The sequence below is a fragment of the Pogoniulus pusillus genome, chromosome 2, assembly GCF_015220805.1.
Source record: "Pogoniulus pusillus isolate bPogPus1 chromosome 2, bPogPus1.pri, whole genome shotgun sequence".
Taxonomy (NCBI): Eukaryota; Metazoa; Chordata; class Aves; order Piciformes; family Lybiidae; genus Pogoniulus; species Pogoniulus pusillus.
This window is the reverse complement of record NC_087265.1, coordinates 46,180,833-46,204,087: the sequence shown is the minus strand read 5'-3', so window position 1 is coordinate 46,204,087 and position 23,255 is coordinate 46,180,833. Positions and strand designations below refer to the sequence as shown.

General features: G+C 42.1%; 1 protein-coding gene and 1 long non-coding RNA gene across 4 annotated transcripts in view; both read right to left on the bottom strand.

Annotated features, from left to right (window-relative positions):
* Positions 1–8,373, bottom strand: part of FIGN (fidgetin, microtubule severing factor) — a 122,409-nt gene extending 114,036 nt beyond the window's left edge. For 2 of the 3 annotated variants that reach the window (XR_010306850.1, XM_064164055.1), the window contains exons 1-2: positions 8,216–8,373; positions 7,281–7,450 (exon numbers count right to left, since the gene is read on the bottom strand). Coding sequence is in view for 1 of the 3 variants with exons in the window: in XM_064164055.1 (XP_064020125.1) it covers positions 7,281–7,305 (25 nt within the window). In the remaining 2 variants the exon portion in view is untranslated. The remainder of the gene's footprint in view (positions 1–7,280; positions 7,451–8,215) is intronic. The other variant, XR_010306856.1, reaches the window with a different exon arrangement.
* A 1,668-nt stretch (positions 8,374–10,041) lies between these two features.
* The window catches only part of LOC135188215 (uncharacterized), a 30,996-nt gene continuing 17,782 nt past the window's right edge, over positions 10,042–23,255 (bottom strand). Inside the window, exon 3 of the long non-coding RNA XR_010307613.1 lies at positions 10,042–10,268. This is a non-coding gene — a long non-coding RNA (uncharacterized LOC135188215). The remainder of the gene's footprint in view (positions 10,269–23,255) is intronic.

Sequence of the window (23,255 nt, the reverse complement as noted above, 5' to 3'; positions counted from 1 at the left end):
ATAGGTCTAAAGAAGACAAAGGACGCTAACATGCACTTTCTCAGACCCTGTGATAAGTAAGTTCATACTTTCAACATGACCACACTGAGCCATAAGGTATATAAATAGCTACTTTTAATCTGAAAGCACAGCTATCATTGAAGTTTGTATTGCAGCTCTATCAGTTCATAATATTTGAAATGTCAATACTGGTACTATTATCAGAGATTAATAATTTCTGCAGATAATTTTATAATTCCCATCCACCCCCTGCTATCACTCAGTAATACAAAGTAATTGTTGGCTTTTCCCCTCGCTATGTCTCTGGAAGAAATGTACACATGGTAGCATCTGTTGTACTGTCTAGGAATATCTTTGCAGCAGCGCAGCTCTCGTAGTTTTATTAAGTGATAATTCAAGCTCCCTGTATAAATGCTTTTTTATTAATGACTTGCTTGTGTGCTAGAATGGAGGGGGCAGAAGAGGAAAAACCTCTCAGAGGAAAACAGAGATGTTATTTCCTACGTGTTAAAATGGGAATAGGAAGTTCTTCTCAACCAGACAAAAAACAACACCTTGAATGAGAGCGTAAAGATACATCCCTGCCACAGACACCCACAATCCACCAGATACAGCCTCTTCTTCCATCTCCTCACAATATTAATTCTCAAATTCCATTCAGATTAGCAGGAGTCATGCAAACATGCATCAATGTGTCCCTTAAGCATTTTGTCACACTGAAGATGAGAAACAAAAAGTTTAATTACAACCCATACCGGAGAATCATTCATTCAGACCCTGCTTAATTAGATGTGAGACAGCTACCTTAGATCATGAAGTTTGACCACAGTACGCTCTTACTTCTAGGGTATTAATGCAAATAAGATATGGATTACTGAAATCAATTTATCATCACCAATCTATAACCAGCTTGACACATGCACACATTCAAAAATATCACACAATAAAAATTATGGCGTACCTCTTCATGCACAGAAAATGGACTATGTGCCTTAACGAAGAGTACATCAAAAGCAGAAAAAGGGTTAAAAGCAGATAACAAAAAGTCCAAGCAATAGGTGATTTCAAGGAACCCAAACCAAAAATGGATCTACAGCACCAAAATTTGCTCTCACAAATAACCTCAGCATTTTTATCCCCACGACTTTTGAGGTTATTTGAAATTTATCTAACATACCAACAGTAGCTGCTCTGTACTTTAAAAGAACTGAGAAAATAGTTTCTTAGCAACAGTTAAATAACATGACCAGTAATAGCTGTTTCAGTGTTTCATAGAAAATCAGACTACATGCTTAATAGCATATTATAAAATAGATATATAATAAAACCAGCCAGTGACATAACAGTCTGTCTGTAGCTGCATTATTTTTAATTAGAGCTGAGAGAGATGAAACTTTTTTTTTTCCCCATGTGCAGAAAAACAGTTTAAAAGAACAAAGTTTTATTCCATTATTGAAATATAATAATGCATGCCTGTTCTGTCCTATTGTACAAATACAATAGCCATTGTAGTAAGGAGTGTTGCTTATATGATTAAATAGATAGTTCAGTATTATGACATGTTTGACAGGCACGTTACTAGCACTGTAGGAATAGACATACAATATTGCTATTATCATACTGTGTGTGTCGATGCCTCGCAGCAATACAACTCAGCAAAGGGGAAGCATAGACTATGCATTTTCACTACTGGAGACGTCTCCCTAAGCTCTTAATCAGTGGTGTTTTCCGTAGATTACACTTCCTAGTATTCTTCTCATTCTCAAACTGATCTGTCAAAGCCTGATCTCCCTCCCAGTTTCTCAAGACTTTGTTAACCAAGACTGACCAACTATTTCTGTTACCATTTTACCCTTACTTGTCACACAGCGAGACCAACATCAACAGGTATTTAGAAGCAATAGTAGTGAAGTCCACTTGTATTCAGTAGGTTGCTGCAAATACAAACTGTCTTCTAAGAAGCATAATACATTTACACACGTTCTCTTTAACATGCTGATCAGGAGGGTGGCATGTACAATTATTAAAGCCTTAGATTTCCTTTGACCTCCATTACAGTTTAGGACTCTCTGCTCCTTGAAGGGTAAGATTGTATTTGTCAAACCTATGGCAACGTACTGCAAGTGGATTTTCTCTGTTCTTCTGTATTAGCTATCACACTGTAAAGGAAAACAGCTCAACTAAGGGAGATGTATAAGTTCATTTGAGATTCCCAGACATTTCTTTTTTATTCTATTTTTTTCATTAAGAAAAAAAAAAAAGAATAATCTTAAGGAATTTTCTTTATGCTCACATTTCCCACACACTCTATAAAAATACCATTGACACAGGGTGAAAAGATCACATGCCTCACAGAAATGGAGCCAAGTACTCCAGTAAGGTTTTTCACCTGGAAAATATCCTTATAACTAATTCTACGTGTTGGATTTTTTTGGTATTATTATTATTATTTTAGCAACATAAAAACCTCCAGGCCTTTTCCTGTCTAGAGTTCCCTGAAGTGATCTTTCCCATAAGGAAGATAAGTTTTCACTTAGAGGATAGCATCTCTAACAGCAAGAGTTTAATACTCTGCAACAATATCGGGGATATGCAACCCTGAATTTACAGCTCTTCAAATTACTTTTATAGCTATGTTGTTCAGTTTGGATCAGATGCTTATCTAAAATTCCATATATTCTGTATCCATAATCTGATTTAAAACATCTACCAATAAGCCAAAGAACAGTACTTTAAAAAATAAAAGGAAAAGCCACAGCGTGCCAGATTCTGGGGTCCACGAATTACTGCAGGTCTTTAAAGCTAAACTGTTTCATGCCAGCTAAGGATTGGGCCCAATATGCACAATCCTATTTCAAAGTTGATTTTTTTTCCACTTGCAAAGTGCTTTGCTTCTCATCTGCTCTGTTAATAACACGTGAGAATTTCTAATTAGTTCATCCCAAATTCTTTTTACAGTTATTTTTATGCCTTTTCCTATAAAATGACACATGAGGAGAAAAAAAAAGTGCTGATTGATCTATTAATCAAGCTTTATTGACATATAATATTCCTTAATACTTCAGAAATATCTGCAGAACAATTTCCTCCAATCATAAGATCAATGAATCAATGTAAAATCTCAGTAATTAAATTTATCAACTCTGTATCAATACATTGGGTACTTTATGAAAGTATTATGTGAAGTTTGTTCTCTTAAGGGGTATATTGATTGAGGGCAAAGAGCCAAATATTTCTATTATTAGATCTGGGAACGCTAGATCGAAACTTGATTTGCTATAAACAACATACCAGTGTTTTATATACACAGATCTCATGCTGATTCTGTACCATTAAACCCACTCCTAACAAGCAGATAAGCCTATTAATTGATGATTAAGACTACATGAAGATCAGTCATTATATTCAACGCTTCTTGTATGCATTCACTGACTAAGCACATTGGCAAGAAGCCTACAGAATCATTTTCCTCTGTTTTTAACAAAAAGGAGGGGAACATCTAAACAAAAGTAGATTTCAAACCTTGTTCATGCAACATAAAATCACTTACATTAATTAAATTTTGAAACTAAAGCTTTACAGTCTGAAAGAGATTATCACACCTCTATCGTGTAGAGTAGTTATTAATTGAAAGGTGAACAATAAAGCCTACAGATGACACAGCTGATGAGAGGGCTCTTAAAAACTAAAAGAGGGAAACAGATTTTTTACTAAATCCAAGTGTTTTACAGTTTATTTTGTAAAGAAAGAGCCAATATACAAACTACTCAGAAAATATTTTTAGTTGCCAGCTATTACTACATAGGTGTAAGCAAGCAGGGCACAAAAAGTTCATAAAGTGTCATTTTATCTATTACAAGAAAAACAGTAGTTGGATTTTTATATCAAAGGGGGAAAGAAGAAGAATTTTTGGCCCTGCTTAAACAAGAAAAAGCCTTAAAGAACAACTAATGATATAATACTGCCTTTTTTCCCCACAAAACATATAATGAAGATATCAATAACAACACAACCTTCCTTCTTCTAAATTACTGCTGCATTTAAAAGAAAGCAAATATCCCCCACAATAAATAAAAGCAATTTGATTGAGCACTGATGGTAGCTTATTATGAAGGGGGAGAAACCATGTCAAAACCTCCAAACCCACCAGATTCATGAAGGAGTCACATCCTGCTACAAACAAACAACGAGCCTTTATTACCATGCTATGATTCCTTCATTTCAAACGTGATTAATTAGCAAGCATAACACTCACCAAAACTCTCACCACGCTGCTGCTTGCTGCCTACTTGCAAATGGGCCTCTATCAAGTATCCAGAAGCAATATAAGTCTCATATATGACACTGAAGAAGTCAAATCACCTTGCTTTAAAGGAAACTTTTGCTCAAACAGTAGCAAAAAAAGAGAGAACAGAAAAACCCAGCAACAAACAAACACAAAAACCCACTTCCATCAAAGGGATTCCTTGATAATTCAAACCCAAACTTCATGCAAAATGAAAAACTTTTCCTAAAGTTGTTTAAAAATGCAAATGGTTGAAAATAAGTAGAGAGAAAAGAGCAGTTTAGACTTTATTTTGGTTGGAGGGAGTTGGTTGGTTGTTTGGTTTTTTGGGTTTGGGTTTTTTTGTGTTGGTTTGTTGGGTTTTTTTAATTGAAACCTCAACTTTATGTTCCAATGTGAAATACTCTGCTTCTGCTGAGACTGAAAGTGTGGTTCATAATTCAAATATGGAAACAAAAATGAGCAGAAGGGGAAGATGCACTTCGCAGCACTCTTAACATGTTTTAAACTGTGTGAAAAGATATCCTCACATGTACCTTACTCGCAAAAAAACATTACTTTGGCAGTAAAATAAACTTTGCTTCACAGGGAGGAGAGGTAGAAACTGAGCTTACAAATACAGAAACTGAGATGAGAGCAAAAAAAGCTGCAAGTCGCCTTCTCAAGCTGAACTCTATAAATATCACCACAAACAACAACAGAAAAAGGTTTGGTTTGAAAGCAACAGATGTATTCCTAACCAAGCAAAACTATCCGCCACGAAATACTGCGCAGGCATACAGAGACCATCTTTAAAATATGAAAGCAGCCGCCTGTGTGGCAAATAAAAAGTAGGCAGAAGACCCAATCCATCCCTTGGTTTCCCAGGTTTGTATCACAGATACTTGATGATTTTGTCACACCCAGAGCAAGAGTCATTTTTAAGTGCAAATAGGTCTTACTCTCTCCAGCTTTTCCAATTTTATAAATTTAGGATCAAAAACATCAAAGCAGCTTCCACTTTGGACCTAACTTTTAGAGGATCAATGTGACAAGTCACTGCTTGATAGATGTTTCTCTTGATAAACGACTTGTTCAAAAGAGACATTGTAGCTTTCATTTCCTGACCACAACACACTCTTAATTTGCAACAGCAGAGCTGCTCGAGTGTGACTAGTTCCCACTTTCCAGCCTTTCAGGATTGTGGCACTGTCAGGCCACATACACGAGCAAAACAAAAACTCAGAAAGAGGTACATCCACACCAAGAATTGTAGTGAAACTTTTCATCACACAGGAAACCTGATTACATCTGATTTCTCCTAACAGTGGGCTTTTAAAGCTCACTCCCAACCACCTTCAAGCTCTAACATTTTAGGACACAGAGAAATCATATTTGGAAATATATACTTAAGGACCATGGAATAGACACAGCTGCCTAATAGTATCGTGTTTATTATACATATATAGATCTATAACTGTTACCATAATTATTATTATTATCTGAGAATCACATTTAACCACCCAAACAATCCTCACCATCCAATTTCAGCTCTCAGCATACTGTCCGATCCCCGATTTAAAATTTATAAATGTAATATCCTCCTCATCACAAGCAGCAGTCCAATCTGCTCTGAATATATATTACAGCTTTAACATCACAGAGGGAAATCTCCCATCTGGCAATCACATTCGCTCCAACAGCTCTAGGAAAAAAAAGAAGGGGGGGTGGGGTGGGGGGGGAAAGGTCCGCTCTCACTCGTTCACTCTCCTCCTTAAAACATTTCTCAGGGCAAATTACGTGCATCTAAAATAAACAGTCGCCTTATTGATCGCTTCAAAGTCAACAAGTTCTAAATGCAAAATGCAATCAGAGCATTCCTATCATATAGCACCCTGGATATGTTTAGCAATATAGTCACCTACAGCACCAAAATAGGAGTGTACACTCTGCAACTGCTCTCTCAATTTCTTTCTTGCATTCAGATATGTTATTATGAGAGATCATCAGCCACACACGCCAGACCTCCCCCCTTATCCCAAACACACACACACACACGCAAACGTACGCGCACACAAACACTCTCCCTCTCCTAGGGTCTCCCTCCATCCTTATTTGTTCCTCTCACATGCAATTAAAAGTGAACATATCCTCTTTTTGGTTGCACAAAACAGACTAATAGTCACTTCTTTTGTTACTTCTTTAGCCTTAATTGCATACCTAGAGGTGAGTCTACTGCACCACACAGAGATCTATTGAAATTCCCCATGCTCCATTTTATCTGACTTTTTTGGAGGAGGGGGCGGCATGGGGGGCTAGAGAGTGACCGTTAAAATGAAGCCAGTTTCAGCACCTGATTATTTCATTCTGTTACACATTGAGAACAGAGCAGTGGGAACCAGACACTTGTAAACTGAGCATAAAATACCACTTATTAAACAGTGTCAAATATTCGGCTGCAACAGTAATTTTGTTTGTTTACATGCAAAACATTCCCCCCTCTCCACATCACTTAAAACCTCTAGCAAATGATTACGCTGAAAGTAAGAGAGGGGAAAGCTGCTGGAGTTTAAATAAATTCTTGAAAATAATTAGTTTTCAAAAGAAAAAAGGATGCATTTTAGGCATGTATGTATAAGACAGCAGACATATAGGTGTAGATATTACTTGCTACACATTTTATCCCTCTTCAGTCACCAAGTTTTACTAATTTACATACCATTGGAGTTCAGTGGTGTATATAGTGCACTGCTAGTAACATGCAACTTTAGGTTTTACAACTAAGATCAATGCAATGGACAAAACTAATGCTATAATCCAAGCAGAAATAAACAAATAATAGCAAGAGAAAAAAAAATGTTTATATACATACACACACAAGTGAAAATATGCTACTAAACATTAGGTATTTATATAACAAAATATTTGCATGCAGAGTCCTCGGTGCATTATCAGGCTATTTAAATTTGTCTTTGCTATTTAGATGCAAAGGAAGTAGATCCCAAAACGGACATACCATAAACACTGGTGCTACTGATCATTTCTTGCTGGCAGCACAAAAAGCTGAATTGGATTTTTCACAAGCAGGAATTCCAAAGGTTGCTTTTCATTAAAGCCACTTTTCCTCTCAGCTATCAAATGTCACTGCCTTGAAACGTGGGCCCTTTCGTCAGGTATTCATTTAACCTACATGCATATAATTAAGTGGGAAAGCAACATCAACAAAAAGGGGATCTCAGATCACAGGAGGAGAAAGAAAGGGGGGAAAAAAAGCACATGACCAGGAATGCAAGTCCATGTCAATTTCACTCACTCCCATTGAAACTAACAAGAGCTCCAGGGAGGATAGTAATAGGATCAGTGGATTGTATATACCATTAAATTATACATCTTTCTCTCCCTTCCGAGCCAACAATACGCCCACCACGCTGTACCCCCTCCAAGATGATGTGCTTACATTTTACTGCAACAGCTCCTCTGACATATTCGTGTCCCCCCTCCAGCTAAGACACAGCAATTTAAACCTAACTTTTGTTTTGCGATATTATTTGCACTTATTTGCTCAGAAGTTAGTTGCCTCAAAGTCCAACCCCGCGTTACCTGCTGTTTATTATCTACAATACAACTTAAAAAAATAAACCCAATTAGAAGGAGGAGGAGGTGGGGAAGGAGCTTGCAATCGCGAACTCTTAATCTGCCTACTATTGTTGGCAATGATCAAGGAGGAAAAACCATGCACCGCGATTGTATATCTGTACTTTCCAGACTATGATTAGGAAAGCAGACCGGAGCGTTTAGTATTAGAAAACGACTACGAATTAAGCAAAATATTTAGGGAAGGAGCAGGCGATTAAAAAAAAAATACGCGTCGGTCTCGGAGAGCTTTAAGATTAAATAAAATTTAAAACGATGGTAGGCAGGCTGGGGGTGGGGGGGAGGAAATCCTCTTACCTGCAGGTTTGGTACGAGAACCCGATAGGTTAGAGTAGCATCGATCCGATGTGTTTGCTGATGAATGGGGACTCGGGTTAAGTGAAGGTGCCTATGATTTGAAATCATTCCAAGTTTTTGAAGGGAAGACTGACTGCAGCCTCTGCCATGTTGGAATTTCAAACCCAAAACAGCTGCTTTGCAAGGAGCCAGCATGCCAGCAGCTGGACGCCTGCGCAGAGCGCCGCCGAGCCAAATTCAAATCACTTTCACGCGAAGAGCCAAAGATCAGTTTTCAAAGGGGGAGCGGCTCGGGGGCGGGGGCGCTCCGCGGCTCTGCGCGCCTGGGCTGCCGCTTCTCGCGGGGGGGCGGCGGGGCAGCCGCGCCGCGGCTCCGCTGTCGCTCTCCGGGGCGGCGGGACGGGGGCAGAGGGTTTCCTCCGCGGAAGCGGTGGTGGCGGCGGTGTTCCCCCCGGGCGCGGCGGCGCTCCGCAGCGCGGGTCGGCGGGGGGCAGGGCTGGGGCCTAGCGGCTGCCAGCGCCCACGGGGCAGGCGGTCGGGGAGCCGGCGGCGAAGAATGCCGCGGCCGCCCCTCGCGGCTGCTCCGCACCTCCCCGTCCGGGTCCAGGGGACGTCCCGACTCGGCCAGAGGCGGCCTCCGCGGCTGCCCTCGCCGGGCGGCTTGTGCGCCGCTTCCGCGGGCGGCCGATGTCGGGGCTTATTGGCCGCCACCGCCTCCCGCCTGAGGAAAATGGCCGGGGTGGAAGTGCCCCGCGCACCAGCGGGCTTGTCCCGGCCCGGGCAGCGGCCAGCGCCGCCCTGACGAGCCTCGTACTCACGCTGCTCCCAGGGAGTCCCCACGGCTGCCCGCCGGAGCCCGGCTGCTAGCAGCGGCGGAGCGGCATTCCCGGTAGCCGGCAATGCTCAGGGGCCCCGGCAGCCACACCTCCCTCTGCCCGCACTTCCCTAGCCCCGGCTCGGCGGGGGATGGCAGGGAGCCAGCTACCCCGGCCCACAGCTGCTGGGGACTCCTCTTGCATCAGAGGGATTCCCCAGGGGGCTGTTAGACGGGCTTTACAGCCTCTTTATGCTGGCACGGAAGACATAAAGTGGTCGCACAGCACAAACTGGGCCCTCCCTCTAATATACCGGTTATGCTGTCTCTTGTAAACGGGTCTATTTTCGTCTCTCTAGCGTGGCCGACCTGCCGTTCCGTGTGCTCACGGGCACCTTGCTTCCTTCATGCCATCCCTAAGCACGTCGGTGTGCCTGTGCTGTGGGGAGTGACAGCTTCCCCAGAGACAGATCTACGCTCCTGGCTGTACACCTGATGCGTGTATTAGCGCTTTTACCCTCTCCTCTCAGGGGCTAGAAGTCATGCTGTCTGCATCGTGCTCCGGGGCTCTGGCTTAGCAGCTTCACTTCTCTTCCTGGTCCCACGGAGAAGCTGAAGGGTGGCTTGGAAGTGTTGTTTGTCAGTCTTGGAGGCGAAAGAGAGGGATTAAATTTTTGTAGTAAAAAGGAAGATGCTGTGGGCAAGTGCTCTGGAGGAGGTAAAAGACACCAGTCCATGGCAGGGGGGGTAGCATCCAGAGGAGTGGGAATGGCCTGGTTTGCTGGCTCTCTTCAGTAATACAGAGGCCTAAACAAAACTCAGAGGTAGCTGCTAAAGAAGCTGCCGGTGGACTATCAGCCGGCTCCTATCCTACTGGGTAATGGACAAGCGAGAGGACAGGAAAGCCTGCCCGACTGATGTGTTTGAAATCATTCGCTCAACCCAAAACGATTTTCACTAGCTAAAGGCTCTTGGGAGGCCTGAACTCTGCCCAGGTGACAAAACTGTGCCTGCATACTGGAAGTGAAAGGGAACAGCAAACCGGCCAGACAAACTTGTGCTTACCGAGGACGTGCAAGGTGCTCCCAGCTCACTGGGACAAGCGGGGATGATGCTAACACTGCGGCGTGAGGAGAGCGTTGCTAGGGGGGTAACAAGGTGTCCTGAAGCAGGCAGCTGGTTCTAGAGCAGAGACAGCTTGTGCTGGCAAACCTCCTTCTGCTTTCAATTCTGTCCCCACTACAACAAAACATAGATGTCAAATCACGTTTTAACCGAATATGAAGATACGGATTTAGACTCACAACATACCTATAGCAACACGAGCCTGTAGAAACAAGCCCTTGTAGCACAAGCCCTACAAGGAGAGGCTGAGGGAGCTGGGATTGGTTAGCCTGGAGAAGAGGAGGCTCAGGGGTGACCTTATTGCTGTCTGCAACTACCGGAAGGGTGGTTGTGGCCAGGAGGAGGTTGCTCTCTTCTCTCAGGTGGCCAGCACCAGAACAAGAGGACACAGCCTCAAGCTGTGCCAGGGGAGATTTAGGCTTGAGGTGAGGAGAAAGTTCTTCACTGAGAGAGTCATTGGCCACTGGAATGGGCTGCCCGGGGAGGTGGTGGAGTCGCCGTCCCTGGAGCTGTTCAAGGCAAGGTTGGACGTGGCACTTGGTGCCATGGTCTGGCCTTGAGCTCTGTGGTAAAGGGTTGGACTTGATGATCTGTGAGGTCTCTTCCAACCCTGATGATACTGTGATACTGTGAAACCACTCTTAGCTGTCCAGAGCAGCAAACTGGTGAGAAACCCCACCACAACACCTACTGTGGCTCAGTCTGCAGCGTGTGCTTCTGACACCATTTCCCACCCTTTCAGCATTGAGTTGCCATAAGAAAGGGGCCTATAGCCCGGATCAGCCCCATTACCTGTGCATATAACCACCTGTTGTCACTTCTACAAGCAGCTATGGGTATTGAGTGGCAGCTCTGGCACTGACACAACCAGACAACTGTTCTAAATGCAGTAACGTGTTAGCAGTCTCTGGTGGTCACTCATTTGACCAAACTATATTGCACGTAGTGGCCTCTGATGCGGAAGTCTGCAACACAGCATGTTGCCTCTGCTAGTGTTGCCAGCACCAAGCATTGGAAATAAAAATTCATGGCCATAAACTTGGTTTAAAAATCGTATCATTAAACAGAAGTTATTATTTTTGTCTTTGCTGTCCTGCTAGTTTGAGCCTAGCTGGGATATGTTGGGGAGAAGAATTAGATGATAGGCTGTGAGAAGGAAACAATGGTGATGTCTGCTGCACTCATAGGCTTGCTGAGATGGATAAGAACAAGAACACAAACATAGATAACAGAATCTCTCTCTCTGGCTTTTGGACTGTGCTTTTTTCTCTCTAACTTGACATCTGTGTGACTAATCCTTCTGCTTCCTAACCCCCGGCTGACCCTCCAAACTCACCTTGAATGTAAGGCAAAGTCTGACATAAGGTAGAAGGGTGGGAAGAAGGTGGAAGGGTGGTTCAGAACTCCTCCTGGAGACTCTGGTTTCTGGGAGGGCTGTTGTGTTTCTGTATTGCTTTTTAACTTGTCTATTTCTGTCTCTAGCTGTATAGATTGTAAATATCTGCTTGTATATTGTGCTAAGCTGTACATGCAAAGCTTCATTCAATTTCCAGCTTGGCTGAGTCTAGTCTGGTTGATTTTCTTAAGTGTGGGGGGGGGCAGGTAACACCCAAACCATCACAGCTGTTTTATACATCTGGATTTCTTTTCTGGGTTTTTGGGTTGTTTTTTGTTTGTTTTGTTTGGGGTTTGTTTGTTTGTTTGTTTGTTTTTCCCAAAAAACTATTGTACTGTTATCACTTTTTCTATCAATTGGGTGCTAGGTTGGACTGGATGATCTTGGAGGTCTCTTCCAACCTGGTTGATTCTATGATTCTATGAATTGAAAGATGAATTCTTTGCACAATGACAGAGCTCCATGACTCGTGGCTATAGGAAAACAATGGCAGCTATCATAAAGCATGATTAGATGAGCAGCAATGCTGTTGAAATTTTCTGATCAGTGAAGAATATATTTACCAATCTTAGGATTGCATTAATCTCACTCTTTTCATTTTATATACACATATTTTTCTTTTGTTCAGGCTTCTCATGCCACGTTAAAATAGCCTGAGTTGAAACAGTAGCCAGGCAGTATATGTTTGTATGGATCTGCATTCATCTCTGTGCAGAAGGTCAGCATAAGGCTTACATACCGTATTAAGTCCTTATTTTGAGGTCTGAATTAGGCTGAAGTGAAAGCCTTGTTCAGCTCATCCGTACGTTGATGAATTCCACTCTTTGTTAAAATGTCACCAAACAGTCCCAATCCTTTTGAATGGGAAATTCTCACAGACTTTCAAACTGGGGATGTTACTTTGAGGCTATTTCAACATCTAGTTGAAATGTTCACAGTGAAATTCAAAACCACATGAAGCTTGCCTAAGTTTGGGGTTTTTGAGTTTTTTTTTTTGTTACAAGCTCCAAACTCAGACCAGGCTCCTTTAAAGCTTCTCAGACCTCTTCAGCAAATCTAGATTAATAGCTTTTAAATAGTTTGAATCCTGAAAACAAAAGAAAAGAAACAAAAAGAATCAAATAAATAAACCCAACAAAGTGAAGAACAAGAACATCTAACTATGGTACTGCAGCAGTTCTCCCAGACATCCTGATGTGATGCATGTGAACTTGGGGGTTAGTATATCCAGTAAAGGTTTTTAAAGAGCTATAATAAAAACAAGAGCGTTCTGTGAAATAGTCTTCAGTGTCTCTACATTAATTGCATGGATTTCATTTGTAAATTAGAGCAAGTTTTCAAAGTGGCAGACAATGCCAGAGTTCTTTCACTGCTGATGTGCTTCCCTTGTGTGCTGCCAGTTCAGACCTCCAGGGCAGGGCCTCCTGCTTGCCTTCCTCCCTCTGTGCTGGGGAATCCCTTCAGTCTCCTGCTCTCAGACCTCAACTGGGACAATGGCAGCTGTTATTGCCTACTAAGATGTGCTGCAATAAGTGGCCTGCAAGCACTCCTTTTTGGAATTGTGGTCAGTGGTGAGTATATAGACTGTGTTTTTCCTTTATTAGGAGCACAACCTATTTAAGAGCTCTGGCAACTCAAATCAGGTATTTATGCCACCCACATGCCCACTGAGCAGCTGAGGTGGCTCCAGATCACAGAATCAAGTGGGTTGGAAGAGACCTCAAAGCTCATCCAGTCCAACCTAGCATCAAGCCCTAGCCAATCAACTAGACCATGGCACTAAGTGCCTCATCCAGGCTTTTCTAGTACACCTCCAGGGACAGCAACTCCACCACCTCCCTGGGCAGCCCATTCCAATGCCAATCACTCTCTCTGTGAAGAACTTCCTCCTAACATCCAGCCTATACCTCCCCCAGCACAACTTGAGACTGTCCCACCTTGTTCTATTGCTTGTTGTCTGGGAGAAGAAACCTCCTCCATGCCCACTAAGCAGCTGAGGTGGCTTCAAATCCCAGACGTTGGAACATTTCTGGATACACAGGACATGACCCTCTTTGACAGGTCTCTCTTATCAGGGACCACTCTGACTAGAGTGGTCAGTCACGGAAAGCTCAGTTTCTTTAGGTAAAGGTTCATTTGCTGCCTTTAGAATGTCCTTTTTGTGTATCAGGGTGAGAGCAATGGCTGCCTCATCTTGCCGTAGGCAAGACTCCAAGAGGCAATGACACCTGTATGGCCTTTAAAATATTAATAAACATAGATCAGAAGTAATTGCCTCTTTCTTGCATACAGGCAACTGACATTTACTTAAATTAACGCCCTGAACAAGCCCCACAGCAAACAATGGGACAGTGGTCAAACAGAGGGGGAATGCATTCCAAATACAAATGCTACATGTTGCTTCCAAGTTCCTCTCAGGAGACTGCAAGGTATGAAATCTTCCCTCCTGGCCATACTGCTGTTCTGCACAGTTTGACTGAACAAGCCTCAGGTCAGTGTCTAAGCCATGAACACATAATGTCTTCCTGGACTGCTTTAGAATGCTGCATGCTGGCTTAGGTAGCAGGCATTACCTGCTAGCACAAAACATCATTTGACCATAGGCCACATTTAATGTAATCCCTGGCTGTATGAGAAAGAAAAAAAATTATACAGAGTCTGTCTGTCCATAGAGGCATTTTTTGCATCTTTGCTGGTGTAGAAACTGATATCTTTTACAACTTGTAAGCACTTTGAGTTAGATTCTGGGGTTTTGAACAGAGAGCATTTCCAATATTTTTGGTCTCCTGTTTGTTCCCACCTCAATGAAATGAGGCCTTTGTATCAGTGAGATTTCTAACCAAACCCTTTCTTGTTCTTTCTCTACAATCTTACTGAATATTTGATGCTTTTGGCATCATAAAACTAGTGGTCTCTGAAGTCACTTCCATTTTCCATTTTAGTCTTAGAGGAGAAATTGTTCACAATACCCAGCAAAAATATTCATTTAGCAAGTGCTCTGTGTAACAGAACAATATATAGATGTTTGTCACATAAACATCTGACAAGACCTATGCCTTCTGACATTTCTTGAATTTTGAGTGCTTAATATTTTTACTTTGGTAGCAAGTGCATTTTTAATATGATTTTTTTAAAAAACAAACTCTAATATAGAAAGTCCCTCCTGGGGAACTGTAGGAAAGAGTTGAATGTTTTTAGGGGTTTCATTCTCCTTGTTGTTTTTTTTCACCATGTTATTCCTTAACTCCAATAGAACCACAGTAATTCCTGTCATTTGCCTTAACAACTGCATTACTAATGTGTTCTTCTCATTTAAAATAGCCCCTCCTCATCTGAATCAGAGGATGATTGGGTGCCCACACGAGGCCAGCAGGATTCAGAGACACTCCACAGTGACAATGGAATACCAAGGTACAGGAATCATAGCTACAAACTTATTATTCCTCTTTTTCTGACTCTAGCACCTTTTTACCCTTAGAAGTACTACCTTTACCTTAGTGCCAGCATCTTTCTCACTCCTTCTCTGATTCCATAAATCAACTGCAATCTTTTCTGTTCACCTTGCTATCCAGAACCAGTCTCACTCATAAGTCCTTGTCCTAAACCATTGTCATGTTTTATGAACCAAAGGTTGTGACTTTCAGACTGGATGTTAGGAGGAGGTTCTTCCCCATGAGAGTGGTGACACCCTGGAATGGATTGCCCAGGGAGGTGATTGAAGCTCCATCCCTGGAGGTATCACAGTATCATCAGGGTTGGAAAAGACCTCACAGATCATCAAGTCCAACCCTTTACCACAGAGCTCAAGGATAGACCATGGCACCAAGTGCCACGTCCAACCTTGCCTTGAACTGCCCCAGGGACGGCGACTCCACCACCTCCCCGGGCAGCCCATTCCAGTGTCCAATGACTCTCTCAGTGAAGAACTTTCTCCTCACCTCAAGCCTAAATCTCCCCTGGCGCAGCCTGAGGCTGTGTCCTCTCGTTTAAGGCCAGGCTGGATGAGGCTGTGGGCAGCCTGCTCCAGGGTACGGTGTCCCTGCCCATGGCCAGGGGGGTTGGAACTGGCTGATCCTTGTGGTCCCTTCCAACCCTGACTGATTCTATGATTCTATGACTTGTGCCTTTTTCCTGTGCTCAGACATATTTTCCTTCCCTTTTTTTTTCTGTCCCTTAATTGTGTCTCTTTTCTGCATTCTGGTCTCATTCCATGTTGTCGGGTGACTTCCAAGAAGCAGGCCACGAAATGCCCATAGACACCTTTATTCTTGTAGTTAGCATGACTGGCAAATGAAAAGAGAAATCTGAGAGCAGTCCTGCTCACATCTGCAAGCCCCTGGAAAGAATACATCCACTGCAGACACAATCTTTGATGAAGCTCCTAAACTAAGTATGCAAACAATTTAACAGAGGTTCAGATTTCTCCTATCTCAGGAAGATCTTCGTAGGTTGGTGAAAAAGGAATATCCTTTTTGGAGCTCTGAGTCCCACTACAAGCAAGTAGTGAACAAAATATTTCAAAATATTCTTAACATGAGCAAAACATGTTTTCCCTCAGTGCATTCTGAGAAACAGCTGACTGTATTTGCTGAAAGTTTTGAAAGAATAGCCCAAGGCAGATATTTGGCGTGAAAATTGCTGCCCAGTGGTTTGACAAAGTTACAGGCAACAGGGAAAAAATGTCTCACAATGAAAACTTGACTCTAAATATCCTGTGAAAGAGCCTATAACTAATGATTACCAGTAATGAAAATGGATTTTACTTAATGCTTCATAATTAATAGCTTTATTTAGTCAGTGCCTAGAAGGAAAGTATCAATTTATTTTGGAGGGGAAATGAAATAGTGAAAACTAAACAGTAGTATGCTTACAAAAGTGTGGTTTATTCCCACATGCTTTTTCAAAGCATTTTATGGAATCATAGAATCATAGAATCAACCAGGTTGGAAGAGACCTCCAAGATCATCCATACTAACCTAGCACCCAGCCCTGGCCAATCAACTAGACCATGGCACTAAGTGCCTCATCCAGGCTTTGCTTGAACACTTCCAGGGGTGGCAACTCCACCACCTCCCTGGGCAGCCCATTCCAATGCCAATCACTCTCTCTGACAACAACTTCCTCCTAACATCCAGCCTATACTTCCCCCAGCACAACTTGAGACTGTGTCCCCTTGTTCTATTGCTGGTTGCCTGGCAGAAGAGACCAACCCCACCTGGCTACAGCCTCCCTTCAGGTAGTTGTAGACAGCAATGAGGTCACTCCTGAGCCTCCTCTTCTCCAGGATAAACAACCCCATCTCCCTCTGCTTCTCCTCACAGAGCTGTCTTCCAGGCCTCTCACTATCTTCATTGCCCAGTGTTAAATACAAAGGAAGAATAACCTTCCACATCCCACTGGCCACACTGTTCCTAATCCAGGCCAGGATGCCATTGGCTCTCCTGGCCACCTGGGCACACTGCTGGCTCATGTTAAGCCTACTCTATGGTATTTTCAGAAACATTTTGTATCTCATTTCCAAATGTACATTATAAAGTGTCTAATTTACCTTACATTGAATAGAATAAACTTTGGAATGAAAAGAAAGAAAAACATTGAGCAGAACATTGAAATTGTCCAAAATCTCACATGTGCACAGAAAGTTTGCCTAGTGGATTGCATGCTGTAGGATCTGTGTGTCTGATAAAAAAGATCTACAGAGATTATTGCTGTTGCTTTAGGAACAGACTTTTACCTGCTTTTTTTTTTTCTCTTTTGATGAGTAAAAGTTCCTTTCCTCTTAGACAAATACCTTGCTCTGAGTAACACTCCTAAACCATGTTATTGATCTTCACAGAATATGTTTTTTTAATAGTGAAATTAAGACAATGTTTATGACTCTTGTTGTTTTAAACATTGTCTTTAGTGTTGATGAGGGTGCATTTAAGTCATGAAACAACATTATTGATTTCTCTGTGCAGTCATCTTTAAAGCTTTTCATGCTCTAAAGATTTTCAAACAAGGGAAACATTTTTAACCATTCTTCCTAGGAATTTATCTTTAAGAATGCAATGTTTATGTGCCTTAATCAGAGAATCAACCAGGTTGGAAGAGACCTCCAAGATCATCCAGTTCAACCTATCCCCCATCCCTGTCCAATCAACCAGACCATGGCACTAAGTGCCTCATCCAGGCTTTGCTTCAACATCTCCAGGGACACTGACTCCACCACCTCCCTGGGCAGCCCATTCCAATGCCAATCACTCTCTCTGGCAAGAACACCCTCCTAACATCCAGCCTAGACCTCCCTCAATACACCTTGAGACTGGGTCGCTTTGTTCTTATTTTAGAAGTCTCCAAATCATAGAATCATAGAATCAATTATGTTGGAAGAGACCTCCAAGATCATCCAGTCTCTATCACCCAGCCCTAGCCAATCAGTTGTACATAATGAAGAAATATCATCTACAATCTCCCTCCTCATTTTTTCTTTTGGTGTAATAACTGGCAGAAAATATTTAATCAAACCTTCCAACTAAGAGTATTAGACTCCCCAAATCAGAATCACAGACACACAAGGCCATGGTATTAATAGCAACCTCTGTGTGGCTACTGAAGGGCTATGCTGACCCCCACGATAATATCGTATCGTACTTGCACTCATATTTAATTCTGATTAAGTTGTGCAATTGTATCAATTTAAGGTCAAGGTCTTGAATAAATTCTTTTGTGAGAACTGTTAGCAGGTCTTTTAAATTAACAAGACCCATATGTCTAATGGTCTTAGGAGAATAGAATTACAAACGATAATCTTTAAAATAAATTGTAATTTTATGGATCCTTATTAAGAGAATTTATTGTATTGGTAATTTGCTATATCATAAGTACTGCTGCCAGTTTAGTGACTTATCACAGAAGAAAAGAATGCAGCAGCTGTGCATGACTGTATTTTTGGCCTTTCCTTTGGTGCTGTTGAAGTGGAGAGGTTTCTACACAATGTTTAAGGTTTGTGATCTTACTGTGCAGCAAGGATGACCTGCAAGTTGTCATGCCCTGGCCCTGATCCAGCAAAGCACTTAAGTGTGTGCTTAACTTTGAGCATTCAAGTTCCATTTACTGTAATGTGATTACTCATGTGCACAAAATTAAGCGCACACTTAAGTGCCTTCTTGATTGGGTTGTTTAGCCTGGAGAAGAGGAGGCTCAGGGGTGACCTCATTGCTGTCTACAAATACCTGAAGGGAGGCTGTAGCCAGGTTGGTGGTCAGTCTCTTCTGCCAGGCAAGCAGCAAGAGAACAAGGGGACACAGTCTCAAGTTGTGCCTGGGGAAGTCAAGGCTGGATGTTAGGAGGAAGTTCTTGACAGAGTGATTGGCATTGGAATGGGCTGCCCAGGGAGGTGGTGGAGTCACCGTCCCTGGAAGTGCTGAAGAAAATCCTGGATGAGGCACTTAGTGCCATGGTCTGATTGATTGGATCTAACACAGATCACAGAGGAACACATCCAGACAGGACTTGAAAGTCTCCAGAGAAGGAGACCACACAGCCTCTCTGGGAAGCCTGTTCCAGTGCTCTCTGACCCTTACAGTAAAGAAGTTTCCCCCTTGTGTTGAAGCAGAACCTCTTTTGCTGCAATTTACACCCATTCCTCCTTGTCCTATCCCAGGAAGCAGTAAGCAGAGCCTGTCCTCCCCTCCTGGCCAGCCCTCAGATACTTACAAACATTTATCAAATCCCCTCTAAGTCTTTTCTTCTCTAGACTAAGCTGCCCCACGTCCCTCAGCCTCTCCTCATAAGCCATGCCCTCCAGTTTCCTCATCATCCTCCTAGTCCTCTGCTGGACCCTCTCCAGCAGATCCCTGTCCCTCTTCATCTGAGGAGCCCAAAACTAAAGGCAGTATTCAAGATGAGGTCTCACCAGGGCAGAGTAGAATGGGAAGAGAACATCCCTTGATCTGCTGGACTCACTCTTCCTAATACACCCCAGGATCCCATTGGCCTTCCTGTCCACAAGGGCACATTGCTGTGCCATGGTTGCTATCCACCAGGACCCCCAGGTCCCTCTCCACAGAACTGCTTTCCAGCAGATCATCTCCTAGCCTGTACTAGTGCAGTTTATTATTCCTCCTCAGATGCAAGACTCTACCCTTGTCCTTGTTGAACTTCATCAGAGCTCTTATGTTTATAAGTGAAATGAAATCCGTGTTTTCCTCTCTGATATTTACATGGCAGAAACAAGAATCATTTCCTGATTTTAAATAAATAAATAAATAAATAAAAGCCAAATCATCCAGGTGGGGAAATTGGCATCATTCTGTCAAAGTCAGTGGAGCTGTCATAATTCACATTAACTGGTGAGCCAGACAAAAGTGTAAAAGTTTTCAGAGCAAGTTTCTTTCATTCAAAAGTGCATTATGTTAGGCACGCTGTGGATGCTCAGAATTAATGTGCAAGTTGTTAATCTCGCTAGACCTGGATTTAAAATTAGACAATGCAATAATTAGTTTGGCACTATCATTCTGCTACCTAGAGGGTAATAATGTAGGTCATAAAATACCAGTGATCAGCATAACTTTTCATACAAAACAAAGAATCTGTAGTGGGAGAGAAGAGAGAGGTGAGAAATTCAGAGACCAAACTGGGCTGTCAGGTGCTGTTCCATCTCACAAGAGGTTGTGTTGCATATATCTACTTCTGTTTTGCAGCTCCCAAGTGTGCAGGGTATAACTGACTCAGATGTCTACAAGCTCTTTCTGTATGATTTTTATGTTGGATGGTCATTATTCTTTATGTCTTTATTATTAGTAAAAAAAAAAAGTAGGAAAATTATTTGGTTTATCTTCTCCCAGGCACCCAGCAACAGAACAAGGGGACAGAGTCTCAAATTGTGCTGGGGGACGTCTAGGCTGGATGTTAGGAGGAAGTTGTTGGCAGAGAGAGTGATTGCCATTGGAATGGGCTGCCCAGGGAGGTGGTGGAGTCACTGTGGCTGGAGGTGTTCAAGAAAAGATTGGATGAGGCACTTAGTGTCGTGGTCCAGTTGACTGGCTAGGGCTGGGTGCTAGGTTGGACTGGATGATCTTGGCGGTCTCTTCCAACCTGGTTGATTGCATGTATGATACTTTTTTTTTTCCCTTTTACTTGAAATAGAAGCATTATGCAGAGTAAACAGTTTACAAACATATAGAGCTACAACACTACAGTATATGTATCTTGATTTGTTTTCTTGGCAAATGACTACTGGCAACGTCAATAATTCAAAGGGAGAAACAATGAAAATATAGAGGAATTGCACTTATGTACTTCTTTCTGTCCTGTCACTCATTCCTGCTAGACTTTTAGATGATTTCCTCATTTTCTTTATGTTTATCAAGTCTGAAAGCTAGTCTTAAACACCTGCTTACCTTTTGTGCTATTTAAATGGTCAGGATCCTTAAACATGGATATTTTGAGGGCATCTCATACATACATCTCTCTATAAACAATATTATATTAGCTTTTATACAATCAGGCTGTGTTAGTGTGATGTACACAGCAGAGCTCTGCAAAGATGAGAAGAGATATACAGGTGTGTATATGTCTGAAGTACCTCTGCCTCTTGTACATATACTATTAGGAGGTGCACGTTTGATGCTATAGATGCATATATTCATAAATCATTTAAAGTTGTGCTTTTCATGTGATGTGAGGCACAGATACAAACTTGCTAATGATAATTATAGAACTGATGCTGATTTAGTCATTTCAAGAAAGCCATGGAGGCATAATTAGTGTCTGAATGGCCTCAATATTGCATTATTAGGAGGCTAGGGTGAAACTTGAAATGAGAACATCAAGGCTGATAAAAGAAAAGAAAACATGAAATACATACATAATTCATTTTGAGATATTATAAAGGTTTATAACCAGAAACAATAATTTGCAGAAAGCATCTCATGTACTGGAGCCAACTGCAATAATTTGGTCAACCTGTTTAAGATCAAATAGTATTCTCAGCTATTCTCAGTGGTATCTTTCTAATAAAGTAGCAGCAAATAGACACTGTTTGCTTCTGGTCACTTTTAAAGAATGTTCAGTTTATCAGTGGGGACTTTAATCTCAAGCTTCATAGAGTACAAAAAGAACATTGATCCTACTGTTTTGTCCTCTAGGCCACGAGGCATACACATTTTTACATTCATTTGTCATAAAACACCCAAAAAAAAAAGTACATTTTGCCCTTTGAAAATACCAAATGCCAGCTTTTAAACAAAATCATTTTCCATCATGTTTTTCCTTTCCTTTTAACCATTCTGATATTATGCAGCCCCCTTTCTTTTTATCCCAGACTAATTTCCTCTGTTAATGCCTTTCTTCCATTTTAAGTACTAGGAAGAACTTCATGAAATTCCCTGGGTTAAACTCTTGCCAAATTAGCCACTGTTTAGTGATTTGACATGGTAGTTTCAATTAAGCAGAATTCTTCACAATGCCCTTTATAGTTTTCCTTCTAGATAGGCTACTGAACATACAAGTAATTCCTTTTTACCTAAGTTAAACTGAGGAATGTGTGAGATTAGCTGGGTTAGACCAAGTCTGCAGATCCAAGAAGCTGGGCAAAACCCAACACGATCTAAAGTTGCCACTATCAGAAATGTGTTCTACAGCCTCCCTTCATAATTACTGGACCACAGAATCCAGAGTCTCTATCCAGTTCCCCATGAAGAATGCCAAGGTCTTGTCTTCTCCAGCTCTGGAAAGCCAGTTATTGTCTATAATGAGCAGCTCCTGCTCCCAAGCCCTGCTCAGCCCTTAGCTCAGTCCAGCATTTCTCTTTCCTCCTTATCAGATTCTTATTTTCTTAGAACAGGTGGAGGGGGTTCCCTAATTTTTCTGTGATGGAGCTATGGAAAAAATGATTTTTTTTTGTTGACCAAAACTGTATAAAACTCTAGAATTCTGTTTTTGCTTGCCACTATCTGAGAGAACCCTTCTGGTTAAAAACCTCATTAAAGGTTATACAGGAAGATATGCATATGCTGCTTCTTGCCTCAGAACATAAAATGTCTTCCTCAAGAAAGAAGTGAAGGATGCAGTGTTACTAAATGGTCTGTGGTTTGAGTTTTAGGGAGTGAGACACATGCACAAGTATGAAGCTGGTGAGGGGCCTGGAACACAAACCCTATGAGGAGAGGCAGAGGGAGCTGAGGTTGTTTAGCCTGGAGAAGAGGAAGCTCAGGGGTGACCTCATTGCTGTCTACAACTACCTGAAGGGAGGTTTTAGCCAGGTGGGGTTGGTCTCTTCTCCCAGGAAACCAGCAATAGAACAAGGGGACACAGTCGCAGGTTGTGCTGGGGGAAGTACAGGCTGGATGTTAGGAAGTTCTGCCCAGAGAGAGTGATTTGCCATTGGAATGGGCTGCCCAGTTTGGTGGTGGAGTCACCGTCCCTGGAGGTGTTCAAGCAAAGCCTGGATGAGGGGGATAGGTTGGACTGGATGATCTTGGAGGTCTCTTCCAACCTGGTTGACTCTATGATTCTATTCCATGGCTACCACGGTTTAAATACATGTTGGTCTTTAAGTCTCCCTTAATTTAAGTCAAATATAAAATTTTAAGTCCTGTATCAGCTTGAAAAAAAAAAATTACCTTTGAAGAAGACTTATTGACAGGATGATATTAACAAATTGGAGACTATTAGGGTAGATCTCAAAGGAGGAGATGACTGTGTTCATTCTTTCTACTCAT